Source organism: Anastrepha obliqua, chromosome 2, assembly GCF_027943255.1.
Source record: "Anastrepha obliqua isolate idAnaObli1 chromosome 2, idAnaObli1_1.0, whole genome shotgun sequence".
Lineage (NCBI taxonomy): Eukaryota > Metazoa > Arthropoda > Insecta > Diptera > Tephritidae > Anastrepha > Anastrepha obliqua.
Window position 1 is genome coordinate 55,380,946 of NC_072893.1, and position 24,870 is coordinate 55,405,815.

A 24,870-nucleotide genomic window follows, 5' to 3' on the forward strand; every position below is an offset into this window, starting at 1 on the left:
TAATTCCCAGTGCAGTAGGATAAATACCGTGAGGTTTGAAGAGGGTCGAAAATCCCGTAGACGTTTACAATTTTCGACATTTTTATATAATCTTCAACAAAAGAAATTGCAACTGCATATTCTTAATTGTTGTAAGAGTGCTAATTAAATTTTTTTAAGTTTTGATGAAAATTAAATTTTTAAATTTTTTTTTGTAAATTAGCCCAAAATCGGAAACTGAGATTTATATGGTGTTTATACCATAACACTATGAACTATGAACAAATTTAACTAAGAATCCAATAAATTGTCAAATTGTCATCATAAAAACTATTAAAATTTAATAAGAATCAAATAAATTGGCAAAACTTGTTAATCAGCTTCTGTGCTATAGTTAGTAGTATAAGCGCACTGTATATAACTAAAAATATAATCACATCTGTTAGAATAATGCAATGGCACTTATTTTCCCTCTGCTCTCTTTTTTCTCCCCAAATTGTATTTATACTCATTAGATATGGCGATGTCAAACAATCGTGGGACCATCTGCGCTTAGTTGTCAGATAATACAATGAAATTCGTCGGACATGAAATATCAAATGATATAAAAAGTCAACAGCGGTCGACCCTTGGCAGGCAATGGTAAACCTCCGAATGTATTTCTGTCATTTCATGAAAAGTTCGGAGGAAAAGAAATCAGCGGGTGTGGCTAATATCAAACCGTTAATCGGATTTCAGCGAATTTGAAGGAATCAGCTGATTGGCTGACGTAACCGGGGTTATGATAGCGGCTTGTTTACGAAAACACTGAGACTGTGTTGGTGGTACACGAAAAAAATCAGCACAGACTTCGCTCGTGACACTTCGTTGCCGTCTGAGCAACGACTAATTGAACGAGAGTAGTTTACACGTTTCAGAAATAGTTGTGAGGACATAAACATTAACAATGAACACACGGGCCGCCCAAAATCAGCAATCACCGAAAGCTCCATCGAAATTGTTCGTAAATGAATCGAAATCATCGAAATCAACTAATCGAAATCCTCGTTGAAATTCATGGAATCGGAGTTGAATATCTGAAAAATATCGATTTATTGTATTTTAATTGATCATTTGGACTTACGTAAGGTCTGTGAACGTTTCATTCCGCACAAGTTAACTGAGGACCAAAAATTGCTCAGAATTCATCACTCGAAAGAACTCACTAAAGACGAGAACTTCCTTTACAGCACTGTAACTGGTGGAAAAACAGTTGTTTCCAACATGAACCTGAAACTAAGCGTCAAAGTGCCGAATGGAAGGCCCCAGACGAGCAACCACCCAAAAAATCGCGTTGGAAGAAATTGAAAATCAAGTTGATGCTCTTTTATTTTTACGATTCCAAATGAATTGTCCACAAGGAGTACGTGCCAACGGATCAAACCATCAATGCAATTTTCCATCTTGGCGTTTTGAAGCGTTTGTTGCGTTGCATTCGTCGAATTCGCCCTGAATACCGCGAGAGAGGAAGTAGGCGCTTATTGCAGGATTATGCACAATCTCATGGATCGAAGGCAGAGGGGACTATTTGGAATAAATAAACTCGAAGTTATCAGAACAAAGCTCCTGTAATTTCTATTTTTGCTCAGACTTGTTTATTTTGGACTTCACCTTGTATATGTTTGTTGCAATTTAATTGTCATTCAGCAGCTACTCACTTCTAATATTATTTTCTTATCAACCGCGAAATTCATTCCGGGTTAAAATTAAGAAAAACTGATTGCAGTAAAATACAATTATTTCAAAAGTAGTCTCTAATTATTCATTATAAAAATTAATCTGGCAAAGCGCGCTAACAACAAATAACCGAAAATCTCTTTTCTCGTTTTGCAACCTTTCATATCCATCTATCTTTTTTTTCATAAAAGGCGTTTTAGTTTCCCACGCTAACCTCAAAATATCAAGCGAAAACTACTTTTATTAAATATCTTTATAAAATTTACAACACTCTTTTTTTTTGTTTATTTTAATATTTATGCATTTGACAGTTATCTCAGATATGCCCACCTTCCTTAGCAGCAATTTTTGCTATAAAATATTTTCACATCAACAAACATTTTCTCACATTCACTTCCAATTCGAGATCGCATGCCCACTGACTGATGCTTTGTCATACACCGCAAAGGCGTTGTAAAATGACAAATGCACAAACAAAAAATAAACCATTTGACAATCAAAGCAATAACTTGGAAATAAAATTTCTTTACATTCGCTAATATTATTCACACTGGCGACATACATGGATTTATGGGCTGATAGACGTAAAGCTCAGTTGACAGTTAGATTGATTGAATGTCAATCTGTTTGACTGACTGAACGCCTGGGCAAATGTTGCATTGATTTTTTTTATTTTTTTTTTTATTGGGTAGACACTCACCTGCAGTGAAAGGAAAAACGTAACAGTCAACCAAATCTTTTTGATCCGCATGGTTAGTATTTATTTGGCTGTTGTTGTTGTTGTAATTAGCGTAGCTTTTTACTACCGATAGCTATTATTGACTGCTGATATTTTCTGCACTTTTGAAACTGAAAAGAAAAAGAATATTGAAAGTAAAAGTAAAATAATACCATTGAGTTGTATTCAAATATTAATTTTTCTATGTTTGTATATGGATGTGTCCCACTATGCTGGGAGAAAAACCATTAGCTGCGTAGTATTCAGATACTAGCGCGCAAATTGACACTAAATATAGCCACGATTAATGGCAGCATTTCCGCGATTTTATGCTACTTAGAAAGTAATGCTTAACATTTATTTATTTTTTATGGCGGCCACCGTAGTTAAGTGTGCATTTGCTTGATCGCAGTTGGGATAGCCATAATAGGTGTAAAAATTGCGTTCCATACTAATCAGTCTGCCCTAATGCTTTGTGAACATTTAACAGAATCAGCTATAACAAAAGAGGAAATTAAAAATATCATCAAAACATCCAAGGATAATAAAGCAACTTCATTCTGAAATTTTGAAATTAGCAAATGATGAAAACATTGAAATCCTCGAAATAATTTTTAACTATCATCATTACGAGAGGGGAAAGTATCCTCAAGGCTGGCTCAAATCTACTTTTATTGCATTATCAAAGAAGAAATGTGCAAAAAAAATACCAGTCTAACGGTTAGACGCGATAGAAGTGAAACCTTCCGTAAAACAAACTGAGAGAGAATGAGACGAAAGCAGCATTAGGAGCGGGATAATTATAGGTTCATTATAATATTGCTATAAAGTTCATATTTTATTTTCTTCATTTTATTATTATTCATCCTCAATGTTTTCAATTTCAACAAATGATACGAGTGGCTTATGATAGCTAAAATTTGATACAAATGCTTTGGTTTCGATGTTGTCAACATATCTTTGAAATACCGCGTCAATGGTTGTTTTTGATCGTGTTGTCGATTCAGTGCGATTGTTACACATTTTTAAATTGAATGTTGTATTGAGAAAGTCAATTGAAGGAACCGCTGTGTCCAATGCAAAATTTACGTTAAAATCGCCACTTAAAATCATTGGAACTTTATTGTAATCTTTTCTAAGTATCCGCGATACTTCTGGTGTATACTTTATTAAATTTTCGTGAATGAATTCCGTGATGCTATTTATTGATTTTTTTTCTGTCGATATTCACGACACTTTTCTGCATTATTTTTCGGCATAATTGCGGTAAATATTTAAAAATGAAAATATTTACGAATATAAAAATACACACGCGGTTGCTATTATGAGCGTCCCCAGCAAAACCTGCGTGACCGAAACTCTAACACAATTACATTTTTTTGAATGTTACAAACACATATGCACGCCGGTTTTGCTGGGGCGTGACCGAAACTCTAACACAATTACACATATGCACTCGCATTTGTTTGAAAATCGACTTTTTTTTTTTGGTTCTCCGTCACCTTTGGAAAATGTGTAAACAGTAAGCAAACTTTATTCATATATTTTTCCTCATTTTTGCATCAGTAAAATTAAACAAACGCCGTAGCCGAATGGGTTGGTGCGTGACTACTATTCAGAATTCACAGAGAGAACGTCAGTTCGAATCTCGGTGAAAACACCAAAATTAAGGAAAACTATTTTTCTAATAGCGCTCACCCCTCAGCAGGCAATGGCAAAACACCGAGTGTATTTCTGCCATGAAAAAAAGCTCCTCATAAACATATCATAAAATAAAATAAAATAACTGTATAAAAAAAATTTTTTTCTTGTGATTCGAACCAAGGATTTTAGGTCGGAAGCTCACATCTCTAGCCGCTCGGCTATCACGCCATGCTGTCGGCGCTGGCCGAAAAGTTATTTAGTTCGTCGCTACGTTTATATCAACATATAATATAACGCTTCGTAGCCAAGAGTGTCGCTTTTTTCGTTTCACTTTTTCTCAAATCACTCCCAACGATTCTAAAGAAGTTTTCACTTCAAAAATGCTGCGGTTACAGACGTATAAGCTTGATGAGTCATTCATTCAAAGTATTTTTGAAAATTATACACAAAAGGATTTACAAGAAGTGTGTCTCGGCAATGGAAGAAACTCAATTCGGATTTAAAAAAGGCATGGGAACACTTGAAACGCATTTGGCATGCTGTACTGGTTGAAAATTGCAGAGAACTGTGTGTTTGTGTGTTTCATAGATTATAAAAATGTATTTGACACTGTTTAGCACGATAAGCTCATTGAGATTCTATAGAACATGAATATCAGTACGAAAGAAATTATATGCATAAAGAATCACAATACCTATACGAAGAGGGGCTAGACAAGGATATTCTATTTAACATCTTCTCTTAAAGAACAATCCAAAAAGCACTACAAAGTTTAGAAGCAGGGATGGTAATTGGGATACATATTAACAACCTCATATACGCTGACTATGCAATCCTCTTAGCAGACAGTCTAAGTTCTCCACAAGAACTAGTAAATGCTGTTACGCTGTTCTATGCACTCATAGAAAGAGTGCTAAATTTCTGTTGGATTACTCAAAGTTGGAATCCTTCAAAAGCAAAATCCCCAATTGAAACTCCTTGGGCAGCATTCATTAAATTCAAAAAAGCCCTCAATAATCATGACTTCAGTGTGAAACTAAAAATTCGATTGAGTAAATGTCAAGTGTTGCCTATTTTACTGTGGGCTATGAAGACATGAACTATAAAAACGACTGACATACATAAAATAGCAGTATTTGAGTTGTGGATATATGAAAAACTTCTAAAAATACTCTGGAGCGATAGAGTAGAAAATGCTGAAATACTGCCTAAAATTCAAGATGATGATGAATTACTTACTACGATCAAAAGAAGTAAACTGCGTATTTGGGTCATTTTATGGAGCAACAAGAAATATTATGTATAAGTACGTCAACTACAGTCTGTGTGGTATAAAAGATATTACCCATATTCGACGGACCCATCTGGCAACCCTGTATTTTTTGACAGAGACGTCAGATCGTTTAATGGCATACCGTGCTGGAAGCGTCAGTCTCAGCAAATTTTATCTATGGAGCAGTACATGCCACGCGTCGCCAAGGACATTCCTCGGACCTCTTTACAACGAATTATCCGCATTGATTTGCAATTATTCCCGTATAAGATTCAACTGACGCAAAGATTGTTGCCTACGGACAAGCTTCGTCGATTGGAATGAGCCCAAAGAGTCATCGAAATGGCTGAAGATGACGAGCAATTTTGGAACAAAATCATCATGTCCGATGAGCCTCATTTCTTATTGAATTGGACGGTAAACAAGCAAAATTGCCATATTTACACCACTGAAAATCCTCACGAAATTCAAGAGGTACCTCTTTATGATGAAAAAGTGACTGTTTGGTGCGGCGTTAGTGCGAAAACGATTATTGGGCCGTTTTTCTTCGAATATGAAGATGGTCAAGTTGTTACCGTCAATCAAGAGCGTTATCGCGATATGATAACCACTTTTGGGACTGTGGAAAATGCTGCAAAACAGGCACAATACGCCATACAGGCTCAAGGCGGCCATTTCAGAGATATCATATTCAAAAAGTGATGTCAACAAATCTACTTAAACCAAATATAATGATTATTATCGTCAACATCAAAAAATTGTGTTTTTCTTTGATTAATTCTTTGATTCTCCGTCGAATATGGGCAGCCCAGTATTTACAGTATAAAACTACGAGTCGCAATTACTCAATAAACCGTATAGTCTTCGTCGTTGTCGAGTATAACTTGGCATCTTCTTCATGCTTTGAACCAGCTTTTCTGCGGAGCTCGTCAACAAACAGGACTAGATTTTGCGAAGTTGACGCACGAGTTGCTTTAAATAATAGACTGGCTTTCCAGAAAGAAACATTTTTATAATTCAACACACATTTTCAATGGAGTTGGCGTCTGGGAACTGGGAAGGCCAGTCCAATACTCTGACTTAATTTTCTTATTTTGTTGTTTCTCAATGTGTTTTACTGAGAGCAGTGGTTTGGATGATGTGGGATGTTCGCCTCCTTCAGTCGACGTTCGATGGTATTGATATTCACATCTATTCCCGTGTCAGCAAGAACTGATTGTGCTTGGCGTAGTCACAAAGAAGACTTTGCTTTTTTGTTGTCACTCGCTTCAAGCCGCGCTCGAAAAAGTCATCAACATTTTTGTACACCTTATACCGCTGATTCCACATCACAACAAACTTTTTTGATTTGCTAATAAGTTTTGCCCCCCGCGGCGTAAGATAATTTCGGCCCTTTCGAATGCGTGCATAAAAAAATACCGCCTCAAAACGCTTCGCGTACTTCTCAATCATTTTTGTTTGATTGCGTTTATGGGAAAGTTTTGAACGACACTAACCTGAGTTAGCACTGTCGTCGTAGCCCTTGAGTGGGTCTATTATGTAGCAAAACGCAGAATGAAATACATATATCTTGAAGTTACAAGAAAAAAAACTTTTTTTTTCTTCTGACACAGACTGTAATTCTGTAGGGGAAACAGAAGTAAAACAACTATCCTGTCTAAGAAATATAAGGCACTGGACCGGAATTGGCAACATAGGAACTTTATTGGAGACTGCGAGAAATCGAAATATATGAAATTGTGACCAATATAAATTAAAAGTAACATATGTATGTATATAATGCAATATTTAAATGTTACTCTGGTAAGTAGATCAATGTAATGTGTTGTATGAACGCCAACATTCGAAATCGAATTGGCAGATAAAGACGAAAGAAGAAGAATACTTTGTGAGATGTTATGTTTCGTCAGTTTCGTTGTATGACTTGGAAACTTGGACTATGAAAGTTTCTGTTATGAATCTCATAAAACCATTCGAAGTTTGGATACTAAGAGGGCACATGAAAATTCGGTGGACCGACCGTATCTCTCTCCAACTCTGAAGTACTTCGAAGAGTTAATAGCGAAGAGAGCAGAAAAATAGGCTACCTCGGCCATATATAATATGCCAAAATAATAAGTATAATCTCTTTCTACTTATGCCATAAAGAAATATTGAAGGAAGACGAGGCATTTGAAGAAAGACTTTATAATGGCTGCCGACTCTACGTCAATGGATTGGAGTTCAAAATATTGGTCATCTTTTGAAGTTAGCCAGAAATATACTTTCACAAATATAGATTTATATTTAAATTTTTTATTGTAAGCATTCTTTCTCAGCCATTTTTTATAATATATTTTTATACAATGGGTTGTGAACTCTTTATTTTATCCTCATAAGTGCAAATATTCGCAATGCCCAATATATAAGCATTAACTGGAACTAACTTTCTTACGCACTTATCGTAACCCGTACACGTTTTTCGTCCTCGACAACCACCTAGTTTTTAGTAAAAAAAATATTCATAACTTAATAAAGTGGTGCCCAAATTTCTTTGAAAGAATATTTTCAGTGTATTTTTTGGAAAAACTGTTAATACGTAGTAAATAATTCTTATTTTCATTTTTATTTTTTTAAAACTTGTCTTTACATATAAGAAACGTTTTAACGCAATAGCAGCTATTTTGTAACGAAATACAAGAAAAAAAAACATAATTAAGTTTAAATAAGTAGGAAAGCTTAAATTCGTTTAGAGCCGAACTTTATACCCTATGCTTAGAAAGTACCGGGAAGATGATGTTGACTGTTTTCTTCGATTGCCAAGACGTGTACCTTCCATCGGGCCAGACAGTCAATAAAGAATATTATTTATCCGTTTTGAAGCGTTTGGGAGATGCTGTACGTTGCAAACGGCCGGAAATGTGGGCAAACAATTCTTGGATTTTACATTATAATAACTTTCCATCGCACCGAGCCCAAATTGTGCTGGATTATTTAACCATACACCAAGTAAATGCCATCACGCAAGCACCGTATTCACCTGATATGGCCCCGTGCGACTTCTTTTTGTTTCCCAAGTTGAAATTACCACTTCGTGGAAGGAGATTTCAGTCGATAGAGGAGATCAAAGAAAATGCGACGAAGGAGCTGAAGGATCATAGGGTATGTGCCATTGGAAGCTACAACTTTACTCCATCTTTCAGACTGCATACGGATACCTCTGACGAAAAATTCGAGTTCTTTTGACTTGACCCATTCATTTGTGTTGCTCTTATAAGAAGTGAACCGCTCTCCAATAAAGGCTGGCGGCATTGCTCCGAACAAATGGTAATCCGAAGGGGCAATGTCTGGGGAATACGGCAAGTGGGGTAAGATTTTCCAATTCAGTCCCACTAAATATTTTTGGACCGATTTAGCAACGTGTGGCCTGGCGTTGTCATGCGGCAAAATCGGTTTGTCATGATGTCTACCGTCCCATTCCGGTCGATTTTCTTTGAGAGCTCGCCAGTGATGGTTTCAGATGGTTTCAGGAGTTCATAATTGATGACACTCTTCTGATACCACCATATGCACAACATAACCTTTGAAGCACGAATATTTTTTTTACTGTCGCTGAACCAGGTTCACATGGCAGGCTCCAAAATTTTCGACGCTTTAGGCCATTTTTCATCGTCAATGACGATGCGATGCAGAAAACCTTTTCTTTTCTGCCGTTCAAGAAGCATCTCACACGTCACCAAACGTCTCATGTTATCTCAATGGATTTTCGAATATCGAAAAATTCACAAACATGAAAACTTCAAAATGCGATATCTCAGTGAAAAATTAAGATATTTGAGCAAACTCAACGGCATTTAAAAGAGGAAGACTTATAATTTAAAATAACACGTCTACTTTTTATGAAGAGCAAAATCTTCGTAGCTACATAACCTCAAAAATGGGCAAAAACAGCGTTTTTTGCACTTTTAGGTTAGGATATCTCAAAATCCTGACGTGATAGAGCAATTTAAGCCCCGGATTCGGATTCTACGTAAAAAATTACTTCGGAAATGACACTACACTTTTATAGAACATTCCGAACCCATTTTTTTGCAGACCTGTGTTATTGTCGATGAGTATCTTCGAATTTTTTCGGTGCCCCCTCGCGATCTTCATCACTCACGTCGAAATTGCAGCTTTGGAAGCGTCGAAACCACTCTTTACAAGTCGTATTTGATGGAGCGTAATTACCGTAAATATTGATTAATATACGACACGTTTCAGCTGAACTTTTCCTTAAAAGATAATAATGAAGCATACCTTCCCGCAAATGCTGTTTTTTCCGGGACGAACGTAGACATTTTTGACGTCAGATGAAAAAGGATCTTTACGCTTCAAACGAACGCCAATTATTAAAATCGAGACCTCATATATACACCTTCAAATCACCAGTATATTACTAGAATGAACACAAAAATAGTATCAGTAGCGGCATCTCTTTTACGAGGGGGAAACTTATTCCCATACCCAATATTTTCCTGGGTTTATATAAGAAACATTTGTGTCAAACTTTGTCAAAAGCTTTTGCGATGTCCAAAAATACAGCAACGCAGTGCCGTTTATTTTCCATATCTGAAGTTATTTTCTGTCTAGTTCGATGTATTTATTGGATAGTTAAATGTTTTTTTTTTCGAAAACCGACTTGATGATCTGGAATGATATTTTTCGAGTCAAGAATTTGAGAAATTCTGTCATGTAAAAGTTTTCCTACAATTTTTGATGCATTCGGAAGTAGGCTTATAGGTCGGTATGGAGTTAAAGCTGTTTGATTTGTGCCCGGTGTCAGTAGCGCAATTATTTCCACATTTATTTCCACATTTTTGGGAAGTGTTGTAAGCGAAAAGTACTGTTGCACATATTTCTAACATTTCTAAGGAATATTTAAGCCTCAGTTGGTAGCTCCGTAAGTGCTTTGCCCGTCAGCATATCATATTCGGGAGTTTTTTTATGTTTAATTCTAGTTTTCATGCGTGATATCACTTCTTGTGTGCTTGCCTTTATTACTCTTCTGATGGTATCAGTATTAACATTATTATTCGAGGCGATTTGTTTACCTTCGTCATTCGACAAGACTTCTTCAAAGTAGTTTCCCAATGTCGCTGCTTTGATCATTTGTAGAAGTCCATGTGCTGTCATCTTTTCTTGTTGGTGGTTGATGTTTTATCTGGTTTGTAAGTTTTTTCATACATTTCCACAAGGAAGAATTTGTGTTATGTGTAGGGGTTAGGTTTTAAAAAATTTCATTTTCTTTTTTTTTATGTCAGCAAAACAAATCTTAATTTTTTTTTACAAAATGAACAAAGAAAATTAATTTTTGAAAGGTTTTTGCAATTTCTTATTTACTTGTTTTATGCGCTGACATGTACATTTAAAGATTTTTAACGAAAAAAAACAACCTTTTTCGGCTCCGTATGGCATGGGAATCGGAGTGTTAAGTGCCTTTGATTTTTTTTTTAATTTCCTTATGTGAAAATTATTAGTTTACAAAACCTTATTTTCTTATGCATAGATATTCATTGCTGTTATGGCTACACGTGCATTGGGAAAAAATTTTATAAGCCCCTTAGGGAGTTTGCAAATCACACAAAATTCGATACCCTCTTATTATAACTATGAAAATTTACCAAAATGCGGAAACAACAAAGCAATTAAATTGCAAATATCCAAAGGCTATTTTAAGCTCATTTAATAAAAGTGTAAGTACAAATCTCACTTTCCTCAATGCCAGCAAAGCAACAACACATCATTGAGCTATTATTCACATTTGCGCCCACTTTACACACTTGACTCGATCGCTTCGCTTCAACATCAATCAGCAACATAATATTGAAGTTGAATAGCAAAAGCAAAAAAAAAAAAAACACAAAACAAAAAAACACAACATAAATGCTATTGGCTGCTTTCAATATGATAGCTATGATAAATAGTACAGTAATTTCATGAAAGCGATCAGCTGCTGCGCGCTGCTGGAGGAAGAAAACACATAAAAGTAGAGAAGTGCGCGCTAACAATGGCATCGAAAGCGAAAACGTGAGTGCGAATAAAATAGAAAAGTGAGATCGTTTTCAACTGTGTTCGTCAATGAAATGTACAATACGAGCGAAAAGCAATTCACAAACGTGCTGCTGCTTACCGACTCTACGTAGCTGGCTGTCTGGCCGTCTGGCTGACCACCGCGAGGCGAGAACTCTTGTGCGGACCATTGTGTGTGCTGTCTATTGTGGGAAAAGCTGTGGGGTAATTAACGAGCTTATGTGAATATGATTTCTACATTATTTATGCATAAAAGCGAATGAAACGCATAGCGAGCGCGCACAGCATAAGTGCAACAACAATAATGAAAAGTAGGCAGTGGCGGCTGTAGTGGGCGCAGCAGAAATCATGCGCCATCAGGTGTGTAAAGCTGTGAAATAAGAAATTTTTGTTGTATTTTTGTATTTGATCATAATTAACAAAACTTTACGGGCGTGTGTAGTCAACAGGGAATGCAGCAACAACTTCAGTGATTGAATGTTTTGTGTATATGAAACATAATTTGAAAGAATAATAAAAATAAAAATGAAAATAGTTACACTCCAGCTTCCATTAGAAATTCAACTATACAGCCACATCAGCAATCAGCAATCAACAAACAGCATCGACAAGTGAAATGTGTTAATAGGCTTTTGATGGATGCAAAAGTTAATAAATACGTACTTAGAAACGCGTGTTCATAAATATGTGTGTAAATACGTATGTACATGCAAAAGTGGGGCAAAGATGTACACACTTTTGTGCATAAATACAAAAAACTTAGAATGATGCACGGCTTTCTAACAAACCATAAACTATAAATTAAACTTCCATTGAATTCATAGAAAAGAAAAGTGTTTGCCACTAATGATTTTCTCTTATATATTTCTTGTTTTTTTTTTTTTTTTTTTTTTTTTTGCCACCAGATACCAACGTCTCAGCATTGCAGTTAGTTAATGGTGAAAGATTTTGTAATAAAAATTATCGGAAGACTGAAGCAACGAACTTGCGGATTCGAGCAGTTTGTGAGAGTTATGGCGTGTGATAGTATTCACATAAGAACATAATAAACTTACTCACATGGAAGATTCAATGGGAAGCAGCTGTTAAAAGCTTTAAGACACATTTCACCAAGGAGTGTAAGTAAACATATAAGTTCACATACGGGAAGTTCATAACTCACTTTTTACAAATTGATGCGGTGCTCAACCAAAGGACATGAGAGAAGTCTCAGAATCGCATGAACAGGTGTACGTAACTCCCCTGCAAGTGAAGAACATTGCATATGCTCACCTTAACTCGCCCTCGAACGGATGTTTGGAAGCTATCCAGAGGGTACTTGGGCGAAGCTCGGAAATTGTGAGCTGCTTCGGCCATATGCAGAAGAATCATCCTGACCACTCCCAAGTGAATGGCAATCAGTGACTTTTCCCACTTGCGTGTGCTTCTACATATGGAACCACGGTTTGGTGGTGAACGAAGACAAAACGGAGTACCTCCTGCCAACAAACAAACAGTCGGAGCACACGCATAGCGGCAGCCACGTCACTATTGACAGTTATGATATCTAGGTTGTAAGAGACTTCGTTTATCTAGGAACCAGCACTTATGCCAGTAATAATGGCAGCCTTGAAATCCAACGAGGAATCTCTCTTGCTGCTTTGGATTAAGTAGGCAATTGAGTAGTAAAGTTCTCTCTCGACGAACAAAACTAACACTTTATAAGGCTCTCATCCAGCCGGTCCTAACAAATGGCGCAGAAGCTTGGACGACGACAACGTCCAATGAGGCGTGCCTTGGAGAGTTTGAGAGAAATTTTCTGCGAAAAATTTCATGTTTGTGAGGGCGAATATCGCAGGCGATGGAACGATGAGCTGTATGAGCTTTACGACGACATAGACTGCAGCAGCGCAGCGAATAAAGATCTAGGGGCTACGTTGGCTGGGTCATGTCGTCCGAATGGATACAAACGCTCTGGCTCTGAAAGTATTCTATGCGACAGCAGCTGGTGGTAGCATAGGAAGCGGAAGACCTGCTCTGCGTTGAAAAGATCAGGTGGACTTGATTTCACTTGGTGTGTCCAACTAGCGCAGATTAGCACGAGAAAGAAAAAACTAGCGCACTTTCTTAAACCCGATCAAAATCGCAAAACGTTTTTCGCGCCAATTAAAAAAAAGAAGAGGTAAAACGCTTCTAAGAAACTTTTTCATTTAACGGCCAAAATATGAAATAATCTTTCTTCTACACGGTGGCACATCCTTAATTGATTTTCTCCATCTTTTTCCAAAATAAGTAGCGCAAAGATTTCATCAGAAACTTTGAAATAAATACCAATAAAAGTAGTTGAGTTAACTTTCGGATAAATGGTGACGTTTTCACTTCTTTTACGAGGTGCTAATGGAATGAAAACAAATGTAAACCAATCAAAGCTATCAAAGCTATCACTTTACACAGCGCACATGAAATGCAGACGTACTTCATTCACACTTAGACAAATATTTGTGTGAACACATCGGTGGGCATAGACACGTATATAACAGGATAAATAAATAGAAAATATAATGAAAATATCGAAAAGCCAGTAACAACACAAAGCAGTGAAGAAATGAAACTTAAACTGCCCGCTGCACTTAAGCGCATTTCGATTATTAATAAAATTAAATACCTAAACGTGCGTAGATGTCGAAATTTTCACACACAAATTGGATGTTGATGTTATTTTTATTGTTGTTGGTGCATTATCATATTTGTGATGGTTTAATGAGTTGTAGAAATTTCAGAGACATGTTGCATTTGCTGTCAGCCGCCAAGCTTGAGTGTCACTTTACAATTACGAGCATACAAATGTACACGAAAAATACCTATAGATACTTAATTATATGGGTAAACACATATTTATGTGTAAATGTATCTCTGCATTTAAGTATAGACTATTTATTTTAACTGCTGGCTGTGGTTCAATGTCACGCTTCAACGCAAGGCAGCATTTATTGCTCACTCATTGCAGCGGTTAAGTGCACATTGAGCTCTAATCATTTAAACATAACGAATTCCTATCAAATTATTAAATTCAACGCAACCGCAACGCAACGTAGATATATAGTACAGTTGCGGACAAAAAAATTGCGACACAAAAAAAAATTTCAATTCATTATTTGCCATTTTTTTGGTAAGTAAGTGTGGATGATAATAATAGTACCTAATATTTATAGGCCCCGGTAGTCTAGCGTAAGTGCACTAGCCTGCCATCCCATTAGTTGTGAGTTCGAGTCCCACGTAAGGCGCGGTCCTCGCACTTTTCAGGGAAAGTACTGTTTCTAAATAAAAAAAAATAAAAAATCTCATTCCTCAAACCCAAAACCTTATCCATTACATCCCGTACATTTGCATTGCAGTTGCTAAAACAAGCAAAAACAAATAGTTGCACATTGCATCAGTGGCGCCAGCAAGAGGAAGCGGGCGATTGCGGTAATAGCGCAGGCCACACAAAATTTAGCGTAGTCCTCAACCATCTGTGCGATCCTTCTGCAGAAAAATGTGAAACACAGATGGCGCTCGAAGCAGTAAAGAAGGCGTTGTTCCTAATCAATGATAGGTGGACATTCCCACTACTTGGGACCGGTAGCTGCAGGCTAATCATCTGCCCTGTCAGAAATCAAAACAGATTAACGAAACCAACACAAGATAAGTCTTGTCGAGGTCCTATGCTCCCGAGAGGAGTGAACAAGGAAACAAAAAATTAATCAATATACATCTAGGCTGCGGTACATACTTTTGTTATTGTTGTTGAAGTGGTTGAGTATTTCTATTGAAATAAGCCTAATTAGCGACTAGCACCATTTTACTACCACTGTTCTCGTGCGGCGTCTTGTGTTTTTTTTTTTATTTTTGAGTCACATCCATTTCGTAAGATCCAAGTTGAACAGCAAACTTTCTATCTCTATCAGACATAGAGAGCATTAATTCACTGTAGGAAACTTACCGAAAGGGTGTGGGATTGCAAAGAAGGTTTAATATGACCGCATGATTCCAGTGACTTGTAAGGATTGCAGTGACAGGGGAATGTTTGAGCGACAGCATCTTAATACTGAATACGGTAACAATTTTCACCGCTTCTGCTTTGTCTGTCTAGTGCCGAACCTCTTCTTGCTAGCTAATCCGCTATCACATCACCTTCTATATTCCTATGACCGGGAACCCAAATCACAATCCAAATTGAAGTCAGTGACCAGGCAATTCTAGTCCCTCTCTACATTGTAAAACTAGTTTGAATAAAATGGAATTGAAATCTAATGCATTGATAGCTGGTTGACTGTCTGAAAAGATTGCTTCACTTACACAAATTCCTTTGTAGTGTTTTAGTGATTCGCATGCGTCTCCGATTGCTAACAATTCTGGCTGGAACATGCTGGCATAGGCCAGCTCCCACACCACAGTTGATCTTAGAGCCGTCATTTCAATATGGAAACTACCCATCACGTTCCCTTTCCCCAAATTCTCGGTGAAAAAAAATACTTTAAAATATTTCTTGAAATTAAGATCGGCGATTGTGAAGCCTGATTATTTTTAAACATTGAGTATCCCAATGGAATGATATTGCTGCATACTTTAAATTGGCTCTGAAAATCTGAACTTTTGGTCGAAAAACGAATTGGTCATGGGTTGAAGCACATTCTTACCCATAACTTTACTTTTATTTAGTCGGTTCCCTCTAGACAATAGCCGGCTGCACGCACGAAAAAATGTGTCGTTATCTTGCTCACGCGTCGTTACCTTGCTTGAACTGCAAGCGAGAGCGCGGAACGAACGACAAAGAGCACAATCGGCCCCCACATTCGACAACGTTCGACATCTGGCTCTCTCCTACTTGAGTGAGCATATATATATGTATGTACAGGGCCCGCCATCTATCGTTACGGATTTGAATTAGGTATTATTTGAAGAATGGCAACACTTAGCTGTCATCTGATTTGACAGAAAATTAATTTTATTCTTCCGCTGAACGAAAATGGTTGTGTATACGCTCAGAGAACGCTGGGAAATATAGCGACATTACTTTGAAAATCATGGTAATGTTGCAGAATGTGTACGAGAATGTGCACTGTCTTCGAAGATCGCATTATCAGCCGAAATTCTGATATCGTTTGGCCGCCTCGGAGCTGCGATTTGACGCCGTTAGATTATTATCTTTGGGGTGCCGTCAAAGACCAGTGTTATGCCAACAAACCAGCAACAATTGATGCACTGAAGACCAACATACGCGATGTCATAGCTGAAATACAGCCGCATACAATCGAAAATGTGTTGAAAAATTGGACCGATCGTATGGGATGGTGCATGGCTAGCCGAGGCAGCCATATGAATGAAGTTGTATTCCATCATTTCTTTTTATAGCATTTTTAATTCCGTAAAGTTATATGGCGGACCCTATGTATACGCATTTGTTTATAAATTCACATATTTGTATTTGCATATGCCTTCTTCCTGTGTGCATGGTAATGAACCACTTCTCTGTTGAGGATAGGACGATGATAGGAAAAATAGGGAATGAAAGGGGGTGTTTCGAGTGTAAAGTGTCTTGAAAAAGGCAAATCGATGATGGTGCCTCTTAGTGTTTTTGACTTTCTAACGTCTGATGCACAATCGAAATTGAACATATCTTTCATGAATTTGATAAATGTTTCGTCATTTTTCACGTTTGTGTAAATGTAACTTGACCTATTCTATTGCGATTCCATTTACCTCTTTCTCTATATCCATACAAAATATCTATCAAACAAATAAACCTAAAATTATGTTTTGAAAATTGCAACCATTACATCAGTATTTTCTTATGACGTTGTCACGTTAAACTATAGTCAATAAACCGACTTTACAGACAATCCCTTTTTTTGTTTTGTTTTGTGCTTGAAAATTAATTTAGGATATTAAAAACGATGTCCATTTGGTGTTGTATTAAAAAGTTTCCAAAAAATTTAATGCCATAGGCAACGCCAATTTGGCGTGCAAACAACAAACATTAATGGGAAATCCTTTTTAAAATCATTTAGTAATGCTTTCAACAATTTTCATTCGATTTTGCAGACCTGTGTAACCCAGACAGTGTTTTCCTCTAAAACTGATTTTTTTTACATATTCTCTCTCTTCCGAGCCAATCCATCTGATGCATCTTTCCCCAACGTTCCCGATTCTCAGCTTGGAGAAAATGAGAATGCTTTATGATGCGTATAGTTCCCCTTCCCCTATGCGGAGAGCAGATCTTGACCCAAGCTAATTTTTCAGACGCATTATAAACTAGGTTTCCTCTGCTTTCCTTCCGTGCAGCTATCTTCCCTTGAGTTTGTTCTCATGGTGCCTCTATATTTCCTTTCCTCGATATTATCTTTCTGACGTGTTATGACTTAGTTTTCCTCTGGCTTCTTTCCATGCAGCTTTCTTTCTTCAAGCTGGTTTTGCCTCGTTGCAATCTTTCTAGTTAATTTCCCTCTACTCTCCTTCCATACAGATAGCTTTTCTTGATCAGATCTTTCTGACGCGTCTCGGTCTGCTTTTCGTCTACCAAAGTGCGATCTTACCTCGATCCAATCTTGAGCTATTTTTTTCTATTTTCTCTTCCTATTTCCTCTTCTTCCTTTTCCCCTCTCCTCTTCCAGACTGAAATCCTTCTTCGAGCTGGCTTTCGCTCCTTATCCTTTTTTCCTCTTCCAGCCTTCCGATAGCACCAAAATTTGATCTGTTGTCACTCTCGATCATTTTTTGTATTCTTAAAATTGGACTTACGTTAACTTTCACTGCAGTTACGCAACCACTTTGTACAAAACACAAATTTATGCTTTAAAGGGCACATCGTTCATCTACGTTTTTATATCAAGCAAAGAATCCCGGCCGCTAAGTCTTATACCTGCTGGCCCTGTAACCTTTCAAATGCATGCTACCATATTTTTGATACCGCAACTGTACATACGTATACTAGTACACACACAGATATATGTACTTATACATACATATAGATGTACATACTCACTGATGGTGAACAGGCACTGCAGCAGACGCACCGGCCACAGCATTAATTTCTCTTTTTCTAACGGTCTTTTTATGATTTTCATTTATTTACTTTTCATTTAATGTAGAAAATAAATATACTTGCACATACACTTAAGTGCTTAAACTTAGAATACCGCCACCTTGCCACTTAGTTGAGGTTATGAGTCAGCTGCGCCAGCGCAAAAGGTGTTTCAAAGAATTGGTTCAGTGCAGCTTTAATTTTTGTTAATTGCCCGCATTTACTTACGCCCTCTTTTCTTTCTCATCGCTTTTATGTCAACAAAAATATTAAATATTTGTTTGTGTTTTTGCATTTTTTTTCGTTTTTTTTTTTCTTTTTCTCTTGCTCTCTACAGTTACCACTTAGAAAGGGAACCTGCATTATTTGATTTGAATTTGTGTTGGCAATTAAGTGCTGCACTTAATTGAAATGCCACAAATTTCACAATTAACTGACTCGCGGCAATTTCATTGGCATTCTTTAAAATAAAACTTATCTTTAATTATAATTGTCTGTATGTCTACACATACGTACAAACAAATGTACTTAGGAACAGGTGAGAAAGTGTTAAAGGGTAAAAGGTGCCTGAAGTAAATGGGTGAATGAACATTAAAGAATGCGTAAACATCTTATGAGGTGAATGAAATTGAAAGCCATAATTTGTAGAGAGAAATTTTAAGCATTGATAAGTTTCTTTTTGAAGACGTTGACTCAGGTTCCAATTATGTATGTGAATGACTCTATTCTCGAAGGAAATATGCCCTATTATTGGTTAACTTTCTTGAATAGCGCACGTCCTTTTAAGAGGCGGATAAGCATTTACTCCCCAAGGTCTTAAAGTTGCTGAGCTCATCGGTGTACCAGATCGCAGTCATAGGACCTTAAATTTTGTAGCTGGCACATTCCAGGTGGCTTTAACCAACATATGGAGCAGTTTTTTTTTATTGGCTACGGAATGTCCAAAGGGTGCTAAACTTTAAGTCAGAGCGAAGACCGCAATATATATATTGTTTATTGTAAAAGCCCACATAAAATAATTGATCAAAGACTGGAAGGACAGAGAACATACGCGACACTGGATGAAAAGTATAAGACAGAAAAAAGGTACAAATTTATCCTTCCCTCCAGCAAAAGAACCAAATAGGTGCAAAAAGGAAGAAGGGGCTTTGGATTCGAGGAGGACGACTACCAGTGGCTAATTATTGTACATTCGTATTAACTCACGAATTCCACCCAACCTTCTTCTTAATTAGCGCGATAGTCGCTTACGCCGGATTTAACAAAATGCGCCAATCGTTTCTTTCTCATGCTAACCAAGATTTTTCCAAGGCAGAGGGGGCCTTCGTCTTCCTCAGTTACCACCAGCTGGTACCGAATCGAATACTTTCAGAACTGAAGCGTTTGTATCCATTCGGATGGCATGACCCAGCCAACGTTGCTGCTGGATCTTCATTCGCTGCGCTATGTCTATGATGTCTATGCTCATCGTTCCATCGCCTGTGATATGCGCCGTCGCCCACGTGCAAAGGTCCAAAAATCTTCCGAAAAATCTTTCTCTCAAACACTCCAAGGGATCTCTCATCGCATATGATCAACGTCCAAGCTTCTGCGCCATGCTTTAAGAAGAGCGTGATGACTTTGTAGAGTATAAGTTTTCTACGACGAGGACAACTGTACTACTCAATTGTCTACTTAGTCCAAAGTAGCAAAAGAGATTATTCGTTGAATTACAAGGTTGATATTGCTATCGGTGTGTGATATTTGAACCAAGTGTGTGATATTTGAACCCGCAATATCCACAGGTATAGCAAAAAAGTGAGAGCTCTAATGTCCTACGTCTTTGCCCGACGGGAGCGGGGCAGCTGAGAAAGTTCAAATTCGAGAGCTGGGGCTTTGTTAACCTCAAAAGTTCCTTTGAGTGCCTCCGATCTACCTGTGACCAGAAGGATATCGCAACTTTTCACGTGTACGCACTAGCCCAGCGTTCGCTGAGTTGACGCGAGGCCCATCTTTCCAGGAATATACCACAGGTTTTCAAGGGAACCCCAATCCTCTCGTATTGAGATAAAACCGTCCTTATCTAGCCGTCCCTGTCTAGCCAGCTCATCAGCCCAGCATTTTCTTTCTACGCCGCTGTGACCTTAGGTTCCCTGTGCATAATATCTACATAAGTATTCGCATACAAAGTGAGAGAGAAGTCAGGCATTCCCCGACTAATTTCAAATGTACAAACAAGGAACCCATGGCCCTTATTGACGCTTAGCTGTTGGAGTAGATATTTACGTCCTTTACAGTAATTGCAGCAGTAAGCAACTAACCAACTGTTCTTTAATTGTGGTTACCTCCGCTCGGAAAACACTAAATTGGTCCGGAAGCCTAAATTTGAGCCTGATGGGGAGCTCCTCGCAGAATACTCCCCCACCAACTCTTCCGTCCAACTTCGAGCCAATCGTAAGCATGAGAAATTTAAGAAATTTGATTTGAAAAATTTATAAATCCCTACGAAATTGTATTATAAACCATTGAGATGTGTAACTCTCAAGTTGGTATCTGATCAATTAGTGAATCAATATCTAGTATTGAATATAATAATAATAACTCGAAAACTCTTCGGACTACCAGCATCGCTTCTATATCCAAAAAATACACAAATAACAAGATTTTCAAATCTTGTGTGTTTCAGCAGAGATTGTCACATTTAAAAAAATGTAGTGGCGGGCTTAGAAGGGAAATACAGTGCGAATTATTTTTCTCTCAGAAAATAAAATAGTATATGAATGGAAAATGTTTGATGTCTACATAAAAATTACAATGTAATGATACGTTCTTAGTAGGCGAACTTGGCAGTTAAAAATAATAGTAATCATTTTTTCATTCTACGTTGAATGTGCCTCATTTTTCAAAAATGAGATTAAACATCAAACAGGCTGGCACACTTTGTATTAAGTATTAATAGAAAAAAGTAAAAGCATTTACATATATTAAAAATATAAAGCATCGGAATTGTTGTGCGATGTTTTATTACAATTTTCAATGTAGGATTATCGAGATAGGAGTGCTTTGATCAACTTACTTCGACTTTTGGCACTGAAGCACCACAACGTTGCAACTGTGCAACGCTGGTGCTCCAATATGGAAGTCAATACTAGTAGGATTTTTGTGAAGGGCGCCCAAAAACGGTTATTGTGCCAGAAAAAATCGATGATTTGCGTCAAGTGGTAACGCAAGATCGTCGTGTAATATATAGCAAGATGGAGACATTTTTGTCATTAGTGGAACCAGCATACATTCAATGTTACATCAGCGTTTGGTGATCAGGAAGATGAGTTTTCGTTGTATACCGCATAATTTAACACTTGCCAGAAAACAAGTGTCGTGTGGTGTCGATTGGTGTAGAGAAATGTTAAAGAAACTCAGTCGCGTTGGTTCAAAACACCTCCATGATCGAGATTTGTAGATCTATGTATGGGTATGAGCCAAAAAAAAAAACAGAAATCGAGAATATGGGTGCTCTAAGGCGAGCTTAATCCAATGAAAGTTGTGCGCGAAAAAAGCACCTCAAACCGGATAGACCCGCCTGTTTCGGAAATTTTCGGAGAATTTGAACGTGTTTCAACTCCACCGCTAAAGAAACTTAAAACAGTAAATTCTGAGTGGTGCACAAACATTTATTTGCTAGTTGGTTTCGGAGAATTAAGGAAAACCTACTGCCGAAGCCGAATCATTCTTCAACAAGACTATGCGAGCTCCCACGTATCAGCTGACCCAAGAGAGTTTTTGAGCACTCAAAAGATCGAATGAATGGGTCATCTGCCTTAAAGCCCTAATTTGGCACTCATTGATTTGTTTTTGTGTCCAAACATCAAAAATAAAATGCGAGATCAACGTTTTTCAGAAGTATGAAGGAGCTGTTGAAGTTTTTAAGCGGGTCGGTTTGGAGCTCGTTCATTTATAAGTGACAAAAATAGTTTGTAAATTTATACAATCGCTTACAGAAGTGTATTGACTTCCAAGAATAATATTTTATGAAACATAAAGTCCTTTATATTATTAGTTTACTGGGTTTTCATTACTGGGCGCCACATGTAAAAGGTAGCTCACGTACAATTTCTATGTAGAATCGATCGCTGATTCTGAAAATGCAGCAATTTTTTTTTTTTAGAATCTATAAGACCTACTACTCGTACAAGTACACTGTTTATGGAAAATTTTATTTTGTTTGCTCAGCTGCTTCGCAAGTATATATTGGTTTTTTTTTTTGCCTAAATAACGATAAATTGCAAATATCTCGAAAACTTGTACATAAAAACACTAACTCAAATTTTTGAATAGGAAAGAGGCATCCGGTGGGCGAAAAATTATCAAAAATGGTAAAGTCGTGTAATTAAAATCAATTCGTTATTTGAATTTTTTAGTGTGAAATCAATAAAAAAAAACAATTTGAGTTTAATTTATAATAATAAGCTCGAGATGCGAATATAAGCTCGAGAATCATATTTCAGATAAAGTTGGGAATGCTAATTCTCAAGTTGAGAAACACAATTCATGCCATTTAAAAAACTCATTTTTCTCAGCTATGGAGTTTTTTTTTCTAATGGCTATGGAGTTTTTTTCAAAAGAATTAAGACTAGAATTATCTGTCCAATTTCCGGACTACTATAGCCAGGCAGAAGACGAAGCCGTCAAGGAGGTAACTGTGTACCTTAACACACACACCACGATAAATATCTTCTCGGATAGCCAGGCGGCCATCAAATCAATGGGGGCAGTTATACTCAGATCAAAGGTTGCTCAGGAATGCCTGACAGTCAGACAAGGTCAGTCTTAAATGGGTTCCGGCACATAAAGACATTGAAGGAAATTGCCAGGACGATGAGCTAGCTAGAAAGGGTACTAATCGTCCACTGCTTGAAAACAGAGACAATATTGGAATTCCTATTCCTAATATAAAAAGTAATATTTTCCTGTAGACCAATAGGTTATGGAGTGAAGAAAATACTTGTGGTACAACCAGGGGAATTTGGCCGCAAATAGATAAGAAAAGTTCAGGAGAATTGCTCAACCTCTCAAGAGAGAACATCTCGAAAGTCGTGGTTTGTGTCACCGGTAATTGGCTGTTAGCTAGGCTCTCTTCTAGGCTAGAAGAATTTTGTAAGGAATACTGCAGAAGTTGTAGAAACGAGGTAGGGGAAGAAATAGTAGAAAAACTCCTCTGTAATTGTCCCGCCGTAATAATATTTCGACTCTCTTACGGAACAGAAAACCCTATCCTGCGCTTCATCAGAGCGTCTAAATGGTTCCATGATGAACAACTACTGAGGTTCCCGTGTTACATAGAGGTATCACAATGGACAAAGGCTATTCTAAATCGACTGCCATAAAACCTAATCTGTCCTATTATTGTCAAAAGGAGATGATGTTGGATATTCGGGAAATCCCTTAGTTGTTATACCTTAGTGAGAGGCGCGCTTTGCTTTGCTACAATTTAAAGTTCTAATCTAATCTCGAATGTTTAATATTATTTCCAGCACAGTCTGAATGGAATTTCACCTTCCAGCCCCAACCGATTTATTCATTTCTAGTCAATTGTGAGGAGCTATTGAAATTATAAACATTATTTCCTATTGCTTGATGCAAATGGCTCAATTGTAATTTTTTTTCTTTAGATATATATCACCATATTTATAGACACAAGACGTACTCACCAGCAATCTAACCAAAGCTTTGTTTTATCGGCTTCGTTGCAATTTGCTCAGTGGTTAATGGGAAAACGCCTACGCGTGCATGCGTCAGCTATAACACAGCTATGAAAATCCGAAATTGCAAATGCTGCTGATGGCGTTGATGGCAACAAGTGGCCACAGACAATGTTAGGCGAAGCAATCGTCAGGTTGGCAATTAAAATATCTTGCACGTTCGTTCATGCGCATTCGCCCAGTGACTGTAAAGACGGCCGATTATCGATGCGCGCTTTCTGGCAAATTTATTCACACGCCGTAATATGACTGTTACAGCGCTTTTGTTGTTGTGCGTGACTTATAAACTACGAAAACTTCGAAAGGTCTGCACGAACTGCAGCGTCGTCGACAATGTTTTTGGTTTTGTTTTGTTCTTTTTTTGTGTTTTTGGGCAACTTGAGTAGCGTAAATTTCGCTTCAACAAATAACAAGCAACAACAGCAAAGTATGCAAAATAATTTTTATATTAATGTTGTGAGTCTGTTGACCATCACACTTGGGTCTCACTCAGCTGTTCCAGCTACGCCGCCGCGGCTCTTGACTCGTCGCGTCGCTGTGAATGTGGTTGGTGGCGTGTGATATGAGATATGCTATTTCCTACTGTTCACTTCTTGTTGCTGTTGTTGCTGCTGCTGGGAATTCCTTAAGTGAAAATCGCAAATAGGTGTCTCGTCTCTGCCGTTGCTATTGTTGTTATTGTTGTTCAAGTTGTTGTAAAGTTTTTAAT

The 24,870-nt window shown here is 37.5% G+C and overlaps 1 protein-coding gene across 1 annotated transcript in view; it reads right to left on the bottom strand.

Moving 5' to 3' along the window:
- LOC129239537 (uncharacterized) overlaps positions 1 to 24,405 on the bottom strand; it is a 49,668-nt gene extending 25,263 nt beyond the window's left edge. The window contains exons 1-2 of the mRNA XM_054875091.1: positions 24,111 to 24,405; positions 2,396 to 2,544 (exon numbers count right to left, since the gene is read on the bottom strand). Of these exons, the coding sequence (XP_054731066.1) occupies positions 2,396 to 2,446 (51 nt within the window). The 5' untranslated portion in view covers positions 2,447 to 2,544; positions 24,111 to 24,405. The remainder of the gene's footprint in view (positions 1 to 2,395; positions 2,545 to 24,110) is intronic.
- Between the last annotated feature and the right edge of the window lie 465 nt (positions 24,406 to 24,870).